The sequence below is a fragment of the Belonocnema kinseyi genome, chromosome 5, assembly GCF_010883055.1.
Source record: "Belonocnema kinseyi isolate 2016_QV_RU_SX_M_011 chromosome 5, B_treatae_v1, whole genome shotgun sequence".
Lineage (NCBI taxonomy): Eukaryota > Metazoa > Arthropoda > Insecta > Hymenoptera > Cynipidae > Belonocnema > Belonocnema kinseyi.
In genome coordinates, this window is record NC_046661.1 from 7,516,063 (window position 1) to 7,530,754 (window position 14,692).

The 14,692-nt window shown below is 37.4% G+C and overlaps 1 protein-coding gene across 1 annotated transcript in view; it reads left to right on the forward strand.

Annotated features, from left to right (window-relative positions):
- LOC117172910 (protein unc-79 homolog) overlaps nt 1–14,692 on the forward strand; it is a 600,505-nt gene that overhangs the window by 108,807 nt on the left and 477,006 nt on the right. Inside the window, exons 4-5 of the mRNA XM_033361204.1 lie at nt 597–691; nt 12,515–12,766. Coding sequence (XP_033217095.1) covers nt 597–691; nt 12,515–12,766 — 347 coding nt within the window. The remainder of the gene's footprint in view (nt 1–596; nt 692–12,514; nt 12,767–14,692) is intronic.

The window sequence follows — 14,692 nt, forward strand, 5'->3', positions numbered from 1 at the left end:
CCATCCATCCATCCATCCATCCATCCATCCATCCATACATCCATCCATACATCCATCCATCCATCCATCCATCCATCCATCCATCCATCCATCCATCCATCTATCTATCAAACCCCTATACCCCACCTACCTACTCAATAATGCAAGAGTTATGGCTTCCAGTTCAGGAATTGGATTATTAATCGAATTCTAACCATAAAATAAACCTAGGCTGTTTCTTTTTGGATTGGTTTATTATTTTCGCACTTTAAATACACAAGATTAAAATTAAATTTTACTTTTCAACACACTCTTCCCTTTAAAATACTTGTTCGTCAGAAATTCCCACGTAATATGGATTTTATTAAGTGTTAACATAATGATAACATGTCTGCTGACATGTCACAAGCAAAAACATCTCCTGTATATTGAAGGTTGGTTTGATGCCTGATCTAAAGATAATTATATTTCAAGCAATGCATTGATTCGTTTTTATGTAACGCCCTAAATACTTCTAATTATCAGGATATCCTGCTGCTACATCACAACAAGAAAGATCAAAGAAATGCCCAATTCTAGTATTTATGAAATAATACATAGTTACTATTTATTTTCAGTATCTACAAGGATGCAATTTTTTAAAAGTGTTGCTCAAGCACTAACAGATTTTAACGAGCTAAATCCTATTGCTCCGCTGCAGCTATTACTTGAGGTAAGATACTTGCTTTTATTTATGATTTTCGATATTGGATTAAAAGTCTTGGCTTTTCTCATAAAAAATGTAGGTGGAGCACTTCCAAATTCTTTTAGGTTAATATTTTATCTAACGTTTTCGGCAGAAATTGTCTTCCAAACTTTCGAAAACAAATCGTGTAAAATCGTGCAAATGTTTGATCATTGTAATGGCGATGTTGCAATTAAGTAATTAAATTTAATAACTTTATCATGAGTTAAATACAAGATAACAAAACGCTTAAACTTGACCAAGTCATTGCGCGTCGTGGCTCCACATCCCGAACAGTGATTGTGATAGCAGATGATAACCCTTTTCTCAAAAGCAAGTCTGGTACATAGTTGACTTTAAAGAAGATCCGGCTTCGGAAGCATGAATGTTCTACAGAGTAGAATGGAGAAAGGTAAAGATCCTACGTACACATATCATTATCTTTTAGGCGAAGGTCCAGACGGTCCTGGGCTAAGACAAGACGCTAACACAGAAAAAGGCTCCTGACAGGTAAATAAAGATCCACACAGGTAGCTAAGCGATATGAAGAATCCTGATCTGAGGGAATAAGGCTGAAGTGGCCTTAACGCGATCGACACGTCGCGTTACTCCATTTCAAATTTCAATTTTCCTTCCCTAATAAATAAAAATGGAAAAAAGGTTACGCATTATCAGATATTCTTGCAGAGGAGGTGTTCACGGATGTTATTCTGCTATGCTTTCTTGACCAGGACATTCAAAAGTGAGTACTCGATATGCATAATGTTTGATGAATTTTCCTCAGCCCTGATATTAAAGTCAAGCCCAAGTGTTTCAACAGCCTCCTCCGATACTATGCACATAAACGCTCCTTTTTCCACGTCTTCGTGTTTCCTGACCTTTTCAAGAAGGAGGTCTCGTCCAATAGTGCTAATAGTCCTGTTATGAAGACAATCAAGATTTAGTGTTCGGCGACAAACGTGACAGCATAAGATGTAAAGTCGCGGAACAAAAGACTTAAGGCTCATTTTTCTGTTTGCGTGCATTACCTCTCATGACCCAAGATCGGTAGATACGAACTCGTTCTTTGTCCATAAAAATACTTGAAGTAAAAAGAGTATTAACAGGACGGCTAAAATGTATATTAAAGACATTTTATTTCTTGCCGACAGTTCGGTGGACCAAATCTGTCAGATAAAATGTTTCTACCTCTCCAGAGCCAAGGCAACGTAAAGTTCTATTGTCGACGAATTAATGGTCTTCGAATATGTCTAAGTGTATTACTCAAAATTCCACCGAACTAGACTTAATTTTCTGCATTTCTAGCATAGATCTCAAGATCATCTATGTAAAATATATGACTGATCATATGCTTCCGATTTTCAGCTTCTCTGCAGAATTCTATGGGAGCATGAATAGAAAGCTTTCCGGCACTAAATGCAGACTATCAATAGGTAGCGCTGGCCGGTTGATGCGCCTTTGCAGACACATTCATCGTTGAGCAGGTTCTCCTAACATTTTTTTACGTATGTACTTGAGCCAAATTGTATGTAAATCTCCTACCACACAAGTCAGATTGTCCGAACAGTCGTATCATTTAGGACAGGTGTAAAGATCTTATACGAGGGTGAATCAAATATTAACCGGAATTCTTTTTTAATATTTATTTATTTATAAAACAATACAAAAATACTATTGATTATTTTGCTACATAGTTTCCTTCACGCTCTACACATTTTTTCCAGTGGTTTGGAAGCTTGTTACTTCCTTGCTCGTAGAAACTTTGAGGTCGAGTCATCAACCAATTGCGCACGAATTCCTCAACATCTTGATCGTTGTCAAATCGCAATCCTCCAAGTGCATCTTTCATGGGCGCAAACAAATGATAGTCACAGGGTGACAAATCTGGGCTGTATGGAGGATGCACAAGGGTTTCCCAATGCATATCCTCCAGTTTTTGTTTCGTTTCACCCGCCGTATGTGGCCTGGCATTGTCATAAAGAAGGATGACGTTTCCGATGGGGTTACCGCGTCTTTTGCTTCTGTAAGCGGCTTTTGCTGCCTCCAACAGCTGGCAGTAGTAGGCAGCGTTAACCGTACGTCGATCATGTAGGAAATCAATGAGCAACACTCCTCTGTAGTCGAAAAAGACGGTCGCGAGGACCTTACCGACTGAGAGACGGGTTTTGGCTTTCAAAGGACCGGCTTCATCTTTCCTTCGCCATTCTTTACTTGCCAGCTTGGACTCGACAGTGTAATGATGCACCCATGTTTCATCACATGTCACGATATGCTTCAAAAAAGTCTCTCCCTCCCGCTGAAATCGATTCAGATGTCTCTTACTGATTCGCAGTCGGATGTTTTTTTGATCTTCGTTCAATAACTTCGGGGCCCATCGGGCACAGATTTTTTTGAAACCAAGATGATTTTTAATGATTGTTTGTGCGCTTCCATAGCTAATGCCCACCTGTAAAGCGATTTCATGAATAATGAACCGCCTGTCATTTTCAATAAGGTCACGAACTGCACCAATGTTATCGCCAGAGACACTTGATCTTGGACGTCGATTATGACTCACATTTTCCACACGTTCTCGTCCACTCTTGAACTTTTTGGCCCAATCAAACACTTGAGTTTTAGACAGAGTATCATCCCCATACTGATCCTTCAATCGAGTCAAAATTTCGCACGGTTTAACGCCTTCTTTATGTTAAAAACTTTATTATAACCCGTTGTGCAACGGACGCTGGAACCTGTTGCTCACTCATAGCTGTACTGACGAATTGACTAAGTCAAACAGCTCACCAAGCGTTTTACCCAATCCTAATATACTACATTACAAGAACCTACACTGTGAGATTGCTTGCGATTGGCTAAGAAAAGTATTTGTAAAATTCCGGTTTATATTTGATCCACCCTCGTACATTGTGTTCAGACAAGTTATTAGCCTATAATACTTATTGTCAGCTAACGTACCTATCACTTACAGGAGCACTGTGCGTCCTACCAGCAATCACTCTGGAAGAGGCTCTTCTAACTTTAAATATGAGGTCAGAATACGGAACAGATGCTGGTCGGTTGAAGCAAACGCCTTACTTCGGAAGGTCTTGATCTATCCACAATGCTTCGACCTCTTCTGATTTGAGGGGATGGTTGACAGTAATTGGAGGATCTTGAACGTGTCGAGATGGGCCAGAGAAAAACAGTTCGTTTTCTAAAACCCATCTTTCCGTCCGCACTTGAATTCTCTTGGAGCCACATAGAAGCCGTATTCTGTCTAAAATATGCGGTGAAATACTGCTCCTGATTCAGTTCAGCCAGATCTTGGGGCTGTTGGTCTCAGTGTCGCCTCTGTTTCTCTTCTAGATATAAACACATAATAGGGAGAGTTGGTTGCGGAAGAATTATTAGTTTCTCGCTGACCTGTCGCGCAACTTCAGTGATCTTCCTGTTTTCTTCAAAAATCCACCCAAGCCCAACGAGGCGAAGACCTTTCGGAGAGAGGTATACAAGATCCAGTATATACTAATGTTAAAAGATTATACTGATGATGGCATCCGCTTCAACGACTTTTCCTACAATCTCATAAAATCTAAAGGGGAATTTCCACGTAATGTCTCAATCAGCGAATTAGAGGCCAATAATTATTTTAACACGATATATACGATCTTTATAACTCTCCTAAACGACAGGATTGTCTGAAGAATAGAGCCCGCGTGGAGAGAGATACATGAACAACGTGGCCCGAAAAAAAGTTTTAGCAAGCTGCCGAGAGAACCTGCTAATGGACAGGTGCGTCTGCAAAGAGGAAGGGCTCCACGCGCTTCTCCGATTAATAGCCTCGATTGGCAGCAGGAAGCTTTCTATTAAACTTCTCATAGAATTAGCATCTATCTGTAGGAAGGCTTGAAAGTTTAATCACACGTTCTGATATGCATAGAGAGATTGATGCCCCTTGAGAAAACTACATTTAATATTCCTTCTATAAATGAACATGTACCATCGAACAATGTCACCTTCCAGAGGGGTGTCTTTTAGGACGATACCATGGACCCTATACTCTTTTACATCCTCTTTGAAAGATTTTGTATTAAAATCTATCAACGTGAACAAGGTATCTGTGACAAATATGCATGTCGTTCCTATTCTACTCTACTCGTTTGGGATAGCTTAATGGACAGAGAACGCCATCTCACAACAGCAAGCTGGACACGGACTTCTGAATTTCCAATGTCTTCATAACCGAATTGTCCTAAGTATAGCTTACATCGTCGCAAGTGACAGAGATCCTTTCTCTAAAATGTTTAGGAACATTTCCGCCTGATCAAACCGCGGATCAGGCGGCCGAGATTCTTCGCCTGAATTTTAAAATCAGAAATGAGGAAAGGGCATCACTCTGTTTAGCTGCCTCATTTTTAAAAGCCGATGTAAAGAAACCAGAGGGCAAGAAATTATTCCCACAGCTACTTGACAGAAAAATACGTGGAATCTTTTACAGAAATATATAAAAGTAGTCCTTGTGGAAAGAACAAACTTTTGCTTTCATCAGATTATCAGGAATTAATTCAGTTACAAGGGTCCAATTAATTTTAGCAAGCCAAGACGGTGTCATTCTCACCGAAGTATACCGTGATCGCATTTTTCGTCAATAAATTCCTAGTGATAGGTTTAGAATGTGTCATATACACGCTACGTGTACGAGACCCTGCCTAGCGGGCACGCTTGAATAAAGATAGTGTCAATTGTTCAAATTGAGAAGAGCCAAATCTTCTGGAACTACGATTTTCGGACAGCAGCCTCCATTGCACACTTGAGGCCTGACGTCATTCTCTAAGACTTGGAGAAACGAACTATACTCGTAATAGAATTTGTAACCTCGGCCTACTGTAGTATCAAGCACACGGAGAAGGAAAACGAGAGGAGGTGCCAAAACCTTAAAAAAGTGCTACGACTGTACCCAAAATATTCTTTTAAAGTGTTCATCCTTGTAGTCAGTTTTCTCGGAGGTGCAAAACTATCACTGGTTCGTAACTTTGATTTGTGATTTCATCGTGCCCTGTGTCCACAAGTTACGGTTTTGAGACATGGCCACAGTTGTGCTTTACCACGGATCTACTGGTAGCCGGTTTAATTTTCATAGATTGATGTTGCTTCTTGTGGGACCTTGTGTTGGTTGCCTAACCTTTTATCTTATATAATATAAAAGGGGCGTTAACAACCACCACAGGTTCTTACTGGGTACAAATATCATCTAAAATTAACACCAGCTTCCAGAAAAACTACGATAAATACCAAATATGTTCGCATCTAACGACTGTGAGACGCGAGTCTATAGGGCAACACGAAATCATAACGACAGGCCGCTGAAACCCTTTTGTGTCTTTTGAGGACACGAAGCGACTTAAGGATGACAGCTTCTGCATCAATCTCGCATGTGCCATGCCATGGTATATTTTTCCTGATGGAATATTTCTAATATACGTGGATTAGAACTTAAGGTTGCGAACCATCGACAGATTTGCACCTCTGTGCGCACCGACCACAAGGACAATTACTTTAGCCGGATATTTTATATACAGTTTTTGCAGCTTCCATTTAAGGTCTGGATTCTTCTTTAAATTCTTGAAGAACGACGTCACGCCTCGAGTGCGCAATGTAGACTGCTCTTTGAAAATTGTAGCTCCCGACACTTTCGCACTTCTTATCCTGAATAATTGACTGTATCTCTCTCGGGGCATTCGGCTGGGCAGGTTCGCGGCCAACACAGTAGAGCAGCAAGTATGATAATAAAGCACTGTCAGGGCTACATTATGTATGTAGCTGCTGACGCAATTTTTGAACTTTGGCTTTCTTTACTCCGTGTTTTAGAAGCCAAGCATACCGATGGAGTAATGCAGTTTTCTCACTCCTGGTGTTAAAGTTCAGGCCAAGTTTTTCGGCCGCCTGCTCCGCGTCTGTGTAAAGGATAGACTGTACTTAAAAACACTTCTGTTATGCAAATATTAGATTCAGAAGTCCACGTGTAACTTGACGGAGTGAGATGTATATTTGCGTAGAACGAATTGATTCTCTGAGTAATGGTATTTTTTTTACACCAGACACTGCGGAGTAAGAATTTCCGTCTTCGAATATTAGGTGAATATGCATGCGATATGTTAGTCTTTGAAAGTAAACTACTTTCACCAGAAGTTCGTTATGCCGTCTGGTCCAGTAGCGGTAAATTTCTTCGTGCCCATAAGTGAATCCAACAAAATCTCTACCTAGTTGGACCCATTTCATCCTTTTCTGTATTCTCCTCTTTGTACCCGATAAAACCTGTATTTTGTCAACAATATGGTGTTTGATTGTTTTCAGCTTCGACTTGTCCAGTGTATGATTGTAGATCCTCAGTTCTTGCACGAACTTTCGAACCCTTTCAGCGAACGGTCTACCGGATGTTATGAACAATATCACACACTAAACACGGGACACATTCTTGTCCAGTTGTTGCAAGCGTCTATTGGTCTTTTGATCCATCTTTGGTTTTTAAACTTAGATTTAAATCAGCGAAACCTCTCGCAGCCCCATAATCTGAACAATTGATGGTCTAGGGGTCTGACTCCTCTGAAATATCCTAAAGAAGAAAGGCATCAATTTCAGCCAGATCTTGGGGCTTAGTAGGAACCTGGAAGTCATTGTTCCTTCTTGTCATTAAATCGCGAACATCTCTTAGATGGTACCTGCTTTTGCGCGCTCGGTGTTAATTTCGCTTACTCCTCATTGTCTGCGGCTTGTTCGAACAGCGGTTAGGAAAGTGCTCCATGTTAATATCGATTTTTCTGAAGGTAGTCCGCTCGATTTCGCAAAGACTGGCACCGTACGTGATAAAGCTGTGGGTGTTTCTGACACCACACAATGTGGCCAGGTGCTATAAAGCCTCCATGAACAGGGATAATGGTCGCATCGTAGAGTTGTCGTGATTCATCTTTAAGTGGAGTCGCCCGGTTATTTTCAGCACCCCGAACCCTACGTAAAGATTAGAGACCTTTGACTTAAATAGAACCGAGGCGAGATACAGTCAGACAAAAGCAAGCTAAAATTAACAAACTAAAAATGTAAGCTGGGACGGTTTGTTTTCAAGCTAATCCTAAACAAAAAAAGTTGTATTTTGTGCAACGTAAGTTCGATCTGAAGTTGCAATTGAGGATTAGGGACTCAGAAAAGTTGCGATCCACTTCCCTGAAATTCAATCGAATATAGTGGATGGAGAAATCGATTTCAGAAATGTGACTCCCATTTTCTGGAAAGATCGGCAGTATATTTAAGTTTTAAACAGCAAACAGCGGAAAAATTATGTTATAACTGATCTATTTATAAATTTCGATGATTCTTACCGTATAAAATTTTTAGTATACGTTACTGCCGATATATCCTGCATCATAGAGATCAAGAACTACATTTTAAGAACATCATCCTACTATAACTGATCAAAAGTGTCGGAAATTGATATTTTTCTTAACATAAAAGCCCCCAAAATCTGCGACAGCCGTTTTGAAAATCTGGTAAGATTACATGTTTTCCAGCAAAATATAACCTTCTAGATAAGACCAACAAAATTTTGAGAGCTGTATTTTTGAGTTAGTTACGTATTTTACTTGCTCTGGAGCTGACTTAATCTAAAAGAAGTCTTTTATTATTTTTCATAATCGGTTTTCTGAAGAACAAGTATACTGTGTGCTTGCAAGCAGCCACGCAAAATAATCTTCCTGCTTCATGAAGTAACTACTAGTAACTACAGAAAGTTCCTGCCTTAGCATATTTAATATTCTTTCTCGAATAACCACAGATTTCGAACGTTTTCCAAATTTCTTGCAATTGTTTGCCTACCATGTTTAGTGTACTCTTCAAATTTTGTTCACGGTTAATAACATTCTATCATATCTTCTACCCTCGCCCAAATAAAGCATGCGTAATGTTTAATCATGTTGATTGAAGGGATAAAAACAGAGAACATTCAACAAAATGAGTGACAGAACCTTATATGTTTAATATACATTAATTCACATTAATGAAAAAGGAACAATTGAGTTAGAGGTCATACACTGAGGAAGAAAAAACAAATAATAAAGAAAGATTAAAAAAATTATTTTTTCGCTTTCGTTGCGTAACCTTTACCTCAATTGCTCGTTTTTTTTAACGTAAATTAATCTTTATGAACTATATGAGGTTTTTGTCACTCATTTTGTTGAATTTTGGCAGTTTTCATCCCTTCTATCAAGTTGATTAAGCATTATACCTGATTTATTTTTAATAAACAACTATTTGAATGTAAATAAACCATTTTTAAATTTTTGAATATTTGTGCCTTCGGTTAAATGATTTTCGGATAACTCCCTAATCGCTAAACTGATTTTTCGTTAAACTGAAGTTTCGCAAAATTATGCCTTCTGAAATTTTATATTTGAGTAAAATCGAGTTTCGGAAAAATAAGTCCTCGCTAAAACTACTTTCGAATAATTCAACATTCGTTGAAATGGTTTTCGGTCAATTAATTATTCGGAAAATTAATTTTCATTCAAATAAATTACGGTACCCTGATATTCACTATTTTAATTTTCGGTCACTTGACCTATCGGAAAAATGACCAGCTGTCAGCCATCGTAGCGTGTGGGAAATTTCCTCCCTGACGGATTCACTAACAGCAATGCCATATTTTGTTGCAGGTAAAATTATAAAGGTGTTCACTGTACCTCGGTAGGGATTCAGATATCTCTCGAACTTAGGGGTACGACATACCGAGTATGCAGGATACGAAATACCGAGTAGTTGGGGTACGAAAAGTCAGATTTTACTGCTTTGAAATTTTTACAGCTGATGTCAAGCATGTCATGGTTCTAGAAAAGATGAACGTATGCGGATTCCACTTTGTGGAACTAGGTTTTGAGGTATTAGGAAACAAACAGTACGAGAATTAAGTAAAAAATTACATATCGAAAAAAAATTATTATTTAAATTGTATAGTTATACAGCCCATAAATAGTTCTAGAGTCCGGTATCGTATCTTTTATTTCTAATTTGAATAAGTATTTTTTTTTATAATTAATGAAATTAAACTTATTATTACAAATGATAGTGACTTTAAAATAGTATCATAATAATTAACTTTAATAATAAAGAAATGCTTTGAAGAATATTTCAAACTGTCTAGAGTAATGTCTAGTAACAGAAAGTTTGATCACATAGTTTTTATTTTGATCAAATTGAATTTGTACGTTTTCCTAATGTTTTTTTTTTAATTCGGCCGAATCTGAGGTTGCTATCATTACCCGTATAGAAAAACCTTTTCCACATAAATATCGAAGAACTTCATGCTTGGGGAATTTAGGATCCAGATGTTCTACTTTTCTAGTAATCTTAACATGCGTATGCTCCACTATGTATTCTTATTAAGGTACAAATTTTTCACGATAAAAAGTAATATTCTGAGCAAACGCTGATATTTCTAGCATGCGGAGTAGTGATTCTTGTGTATTTTTAAATGAACACATGGTCTTACATAACCTAAAAATATACAAAAATAACTACTGTGTATGTCAGAGATATCCGCGTTCTGCCACCACTGACTGGTGCTGGGGGATAATCTATCTCTCTCACACATCAACGTGATTGGTCTTTTTAATTTTGCTCCATAAGTTGCTCCTTATTTGTGCATACATATAAACTATCTACCCTTTATGTAGAGAGGAGCGGTAAACAGCCAATCAAATTGCTGTGCGAGAGATATAGCATATCCCGCTAACTCATAGCCTGTCTCTTTTATTTTGTCAATAACTCTGGCATTGCCTGATTCTCTTCAGTTACATATGCGCATATCTTAAAAATTATTTAAGAAGTTACGAAAGCGTAGATTATGCGACGAATGACGTTTTTCATTTCGTACCCTGGCGGACCGAAGGATCCGAAAGCAGCTTCTAGAAAGTACCCATAAAGACCCCAGTGAGTCCCCCTTCGGTACCTTCTTAAAAAACTCAACAAAAAAAATAACCAGATCAACTTAAAAATTTTTGAAATTTGGATTCTACGTTAAAATTTCAAATGGAAACTCACGAAGTAATCGCAATACTTTTTTTCAGCGTTAAAAGGAACAAAAAATGTCAATTATTTCTGCTGAAGGTGACTTCAAGCCCATCCATAATAGCTCAAGAAGTATGTTGCTCGCGAAGTTTAAAAATAAAATTCTCTCTCACTTGAATCGCAGACTTGTTGTATGTGGTTTCCACTACGTGGCGCTAGCATCCATACAAGATTCCTAAAGTTACCGGCGGAACGCTTATTAACTGCTACTAAAAGAAGATGCACTTGAATCCACCTCCGGCCTATGTACATGACAGGCATTTTACTTTTTAAAGTTTTTAACGCTGCAAAAAAAGCATTGCGATTACTCCATGAGTTTCTAATGTAAATTTGAACGTAAAATCCGAATGTCAACAATTCAAAAGTTGATCTTGCTGTTTTTTTTTTTAATTTTTAAGAAGGACCCGAAGGTGGAATTAATGGGGTCTTTACGGGTACTTTGTAGAGGCTTCTTTCAGTTCATATAGTCTGCCAGGGTACCCCCAGAAGCGGACACTTCGTACACAAAGTAGTAGGTCCTTCATACCCCAAGTGATGGACACTTCGTAACCCAAGTGACTGGGAATCTGTACCCTACATTACGGTGCAGCATTCACACCGCAAGGGTAATTTTTGAGGCAGGTATATGGTACCCTGATATTGGTGCTTCATTAACACTTTTTTTCTGTAAAGGCCTAAACTCCTGCCCAGAAACTCCCCCGATCTACTGCTAGACTAAGCTAGTTTTTCCTGTTTAGCCAAATCCCACCCCACAAATATTTTGAAAGTTAATTTCTAACTTCCTAATTCACCCACCATAACCCTACTCACCTCCAAGGCTTTCAACCTCACACTCGACTCACACCTTCGATACAAACTTCATAAAATCTTCTCACCACCAGTCACCGCAAACGTTTTAGTTGGCAAGAATCACTCAAATTCATAGATGGATCAAGTATCAAATACATTTTGCGCTTTCACTGTTTAAAACTTGAATATGAGTCCGATAGCTGAATTATTTCCTTGTCGGAGTCACATTTTCAAGATATACTATCGGCAGCATACAAAAGCGTTCACGTACCGTGGATTTTTGAAATTCAAAAAACCAATCTTTTTGCTCTACCTTAATGGAGAGGAATGTGCATGAAAAGAACAGGATGGATAGTGGTAATAAAGATTTTCTTTTATATTTTCTACGTTAAAGATGTTGCCGTGCCTGATACTCGGTCATAAATGTGTTTTAACTTGATGTTTTCAATCAAAACTTGCTTCAAAACTCATCAAGGTTAGATTATGCGTTTAGATTATGAGCCAGATTATGCGTTACAATCTAGATTGTCCCAAGCTTTATCACCGGGCCAGGGCCTAGTTTTTCCAGGCTTAAACGCGATTTGGTTCACGACGAAATTTCCACACTTGTAGATAAATATAAACATGCATAAGTACATACATTCATACATCCATACAATCATACATACATGCATACATAAATGAATACATATATACATGCATACTTGCATACACATATGCATACATATATAACAGGCAAACACAGAACACTTTTTTTGCTGATTTCGTTAAAAATGTCATATTTTTTGCATTTCTCTTGCGGTTTACGAGATATTCACCATTAGAAAGTTCGGTTTAAAGTTCCACGTGAATTCCCACGAGTGGATTTCTAAAAGTTTATTTTAACTTTAAAATATTTTGTGCATCCACGTCTATTTAAAATATTTACAGACCCTCAATACGAAGAAATCAATACCTTTGGGCAGATTATCAACAATATTACATAATATAGCATGCTATCTAGACTGTTTGCCTTTGGAAGCTGGCTTGGGACCTGGTACAATTACATGGAGTGGACTATTATCTCAATTTGAAGGATTTTTCCGGAAATTAGTTCTCTTATTATCATCAATCGAAGACATCACACCGGCGCTTAGAATCATGATATCTATTCTTAAAGTCCCAGGAATACAACAGTCAAAGGTGATAAAATTTTGCATGCAATATGATTTTTTAATTTTATGAACAACCAATTACACATCTATAGTAATTTAATTAAGAAAAAAATAAGATAAAAGAGTTTATTTTTGCCTATGAATGTGCACATTATTTATTTTTTCTCTGAATTTTTCTAAACGACGTTTCAACACGTACCGAAAAAATATGGCTATTCATACGGAAACTTCGGCAGAAATAAACCCTTTTGCAGATCATCATGTTCTAATAGTACATTTCGATACGTGTATGAGATGTGATTATTTAGCGAATGAGGAGTTTCTCGCACGAGAGAAGTGAGTGAGAAAAGTCTCATTCACTCAAAATCACCTCTAACACAAATATCGAACACTATTTAATAACACGATAGGCGAAAAATCATGTCATAGTTGAGGTTTTGAGGTTAAAGTGATATAAAAGTCATTGTAGACATCTTTTTTTGCTTTGCCCCACTATACCGGTCATTGCACGTAAATAGTATTACGTGCGCACGTCCATAAAAATCGATATCATTGATCGTTTCTGAGTGTTGACTAAGGAAATTAAAATGAATTAAAATATTTATATTAAAACGAAATAAAGAACATCGTTTTGGGATAAGCACTGAATCAAGGATTTTTTTAAACCCTTTGGCTAGTTTGGCTGTTTTGGAATTGCATGAATTAAGTAATACTTTTATTATTTACAACTTTCTCAGTAAACATTAAGTAAACAAAAAATCGTGTTTTTTCTTATCATTTAATCTATAATATATTATAAGAAGCTGAGTAACAATAGTAACATGAGTAACAAGCAAAACTTGAAAAATGCCAACGAAAGAATCACGCACCGGAAAGTGAAAATTAATATGTTAGTCCACCAAAGTCTCATATACTGATCTTCTCGAAACTAACAAACAGTAAGCGCACATGGTTTACACTGGGAGAATTTTGTTAGAATGAATGATAAAATATATGAGAATTTAGTATAATATCATTTGAAAATAGGGAATCAGTTTTTGTGTGTCGAAAATTATTATAGCTGTGTTCAGCCATCAAAACTAATATTTGTCTCTTGACAAATGGAAAGGATGTTGCATTAACTCTTATAAAACTTGCGGGAGCTTAAAATTCACTATATCAAAGTTGGCAAGCAAAGTTAAAACGATAGTAATACATTTTATTCGAAACGGTGAAAATATATTTGGAAGTTGCCATACAAGCATATGAGAATCCCAAACGACTATATAATAAATAACTCATTCCAGCAAAAGATTTAGCCTTCAGAAAGAGGGAATACATGTCCAAATTAAATACAATTAAATACGGAAACCTAACTTACTTAAAGAACTAACGCATTCCCTAACAATGAAACCCCACGGCTAACATAAATTATTAAATATTTGGAAAAATTTCGGCTAAGCGGCATCGCTTGACAACTCAGGATAGTATGGCAAATATCTGGATCCTTTTTCACGAGTGATTTGTTGTTTCAGACACTTTTTCAATATACGAGGTGTGTTCAAAAAGTAAGGTGACTTCTAAATTTTCGCGGGCTACGTACATTCAAGTTTTAAATTTTTTGTTTTGTTGTGTTGGTACACTCGTCAAGATCATATGTTCACAGTTTTGACTATATAGCTTGTGTTGTTTTTCTGGCAGAGGCGTAAAAGGTTAGAAGGGTTTGGTGTGCTCAGCGATTTTGTTCTTTCGAAAAAAATGGAGCAAAGAGTTTGCATTAAAGTTTGTGTGAATTTTGTGTGATAATAATAATATTAAACTTCGATACTGCAATACGAATACATGTAATAAAAGCTCGATTTTCCCTATTTTGGAAGGATATTATACCATTTATATTTACCTTTCGTGGCTATAAAAGCAAGACAAACGCCCTGAAAAGGGACATTTTTAAGTAGGCATTCGTGCTTCAGTATGT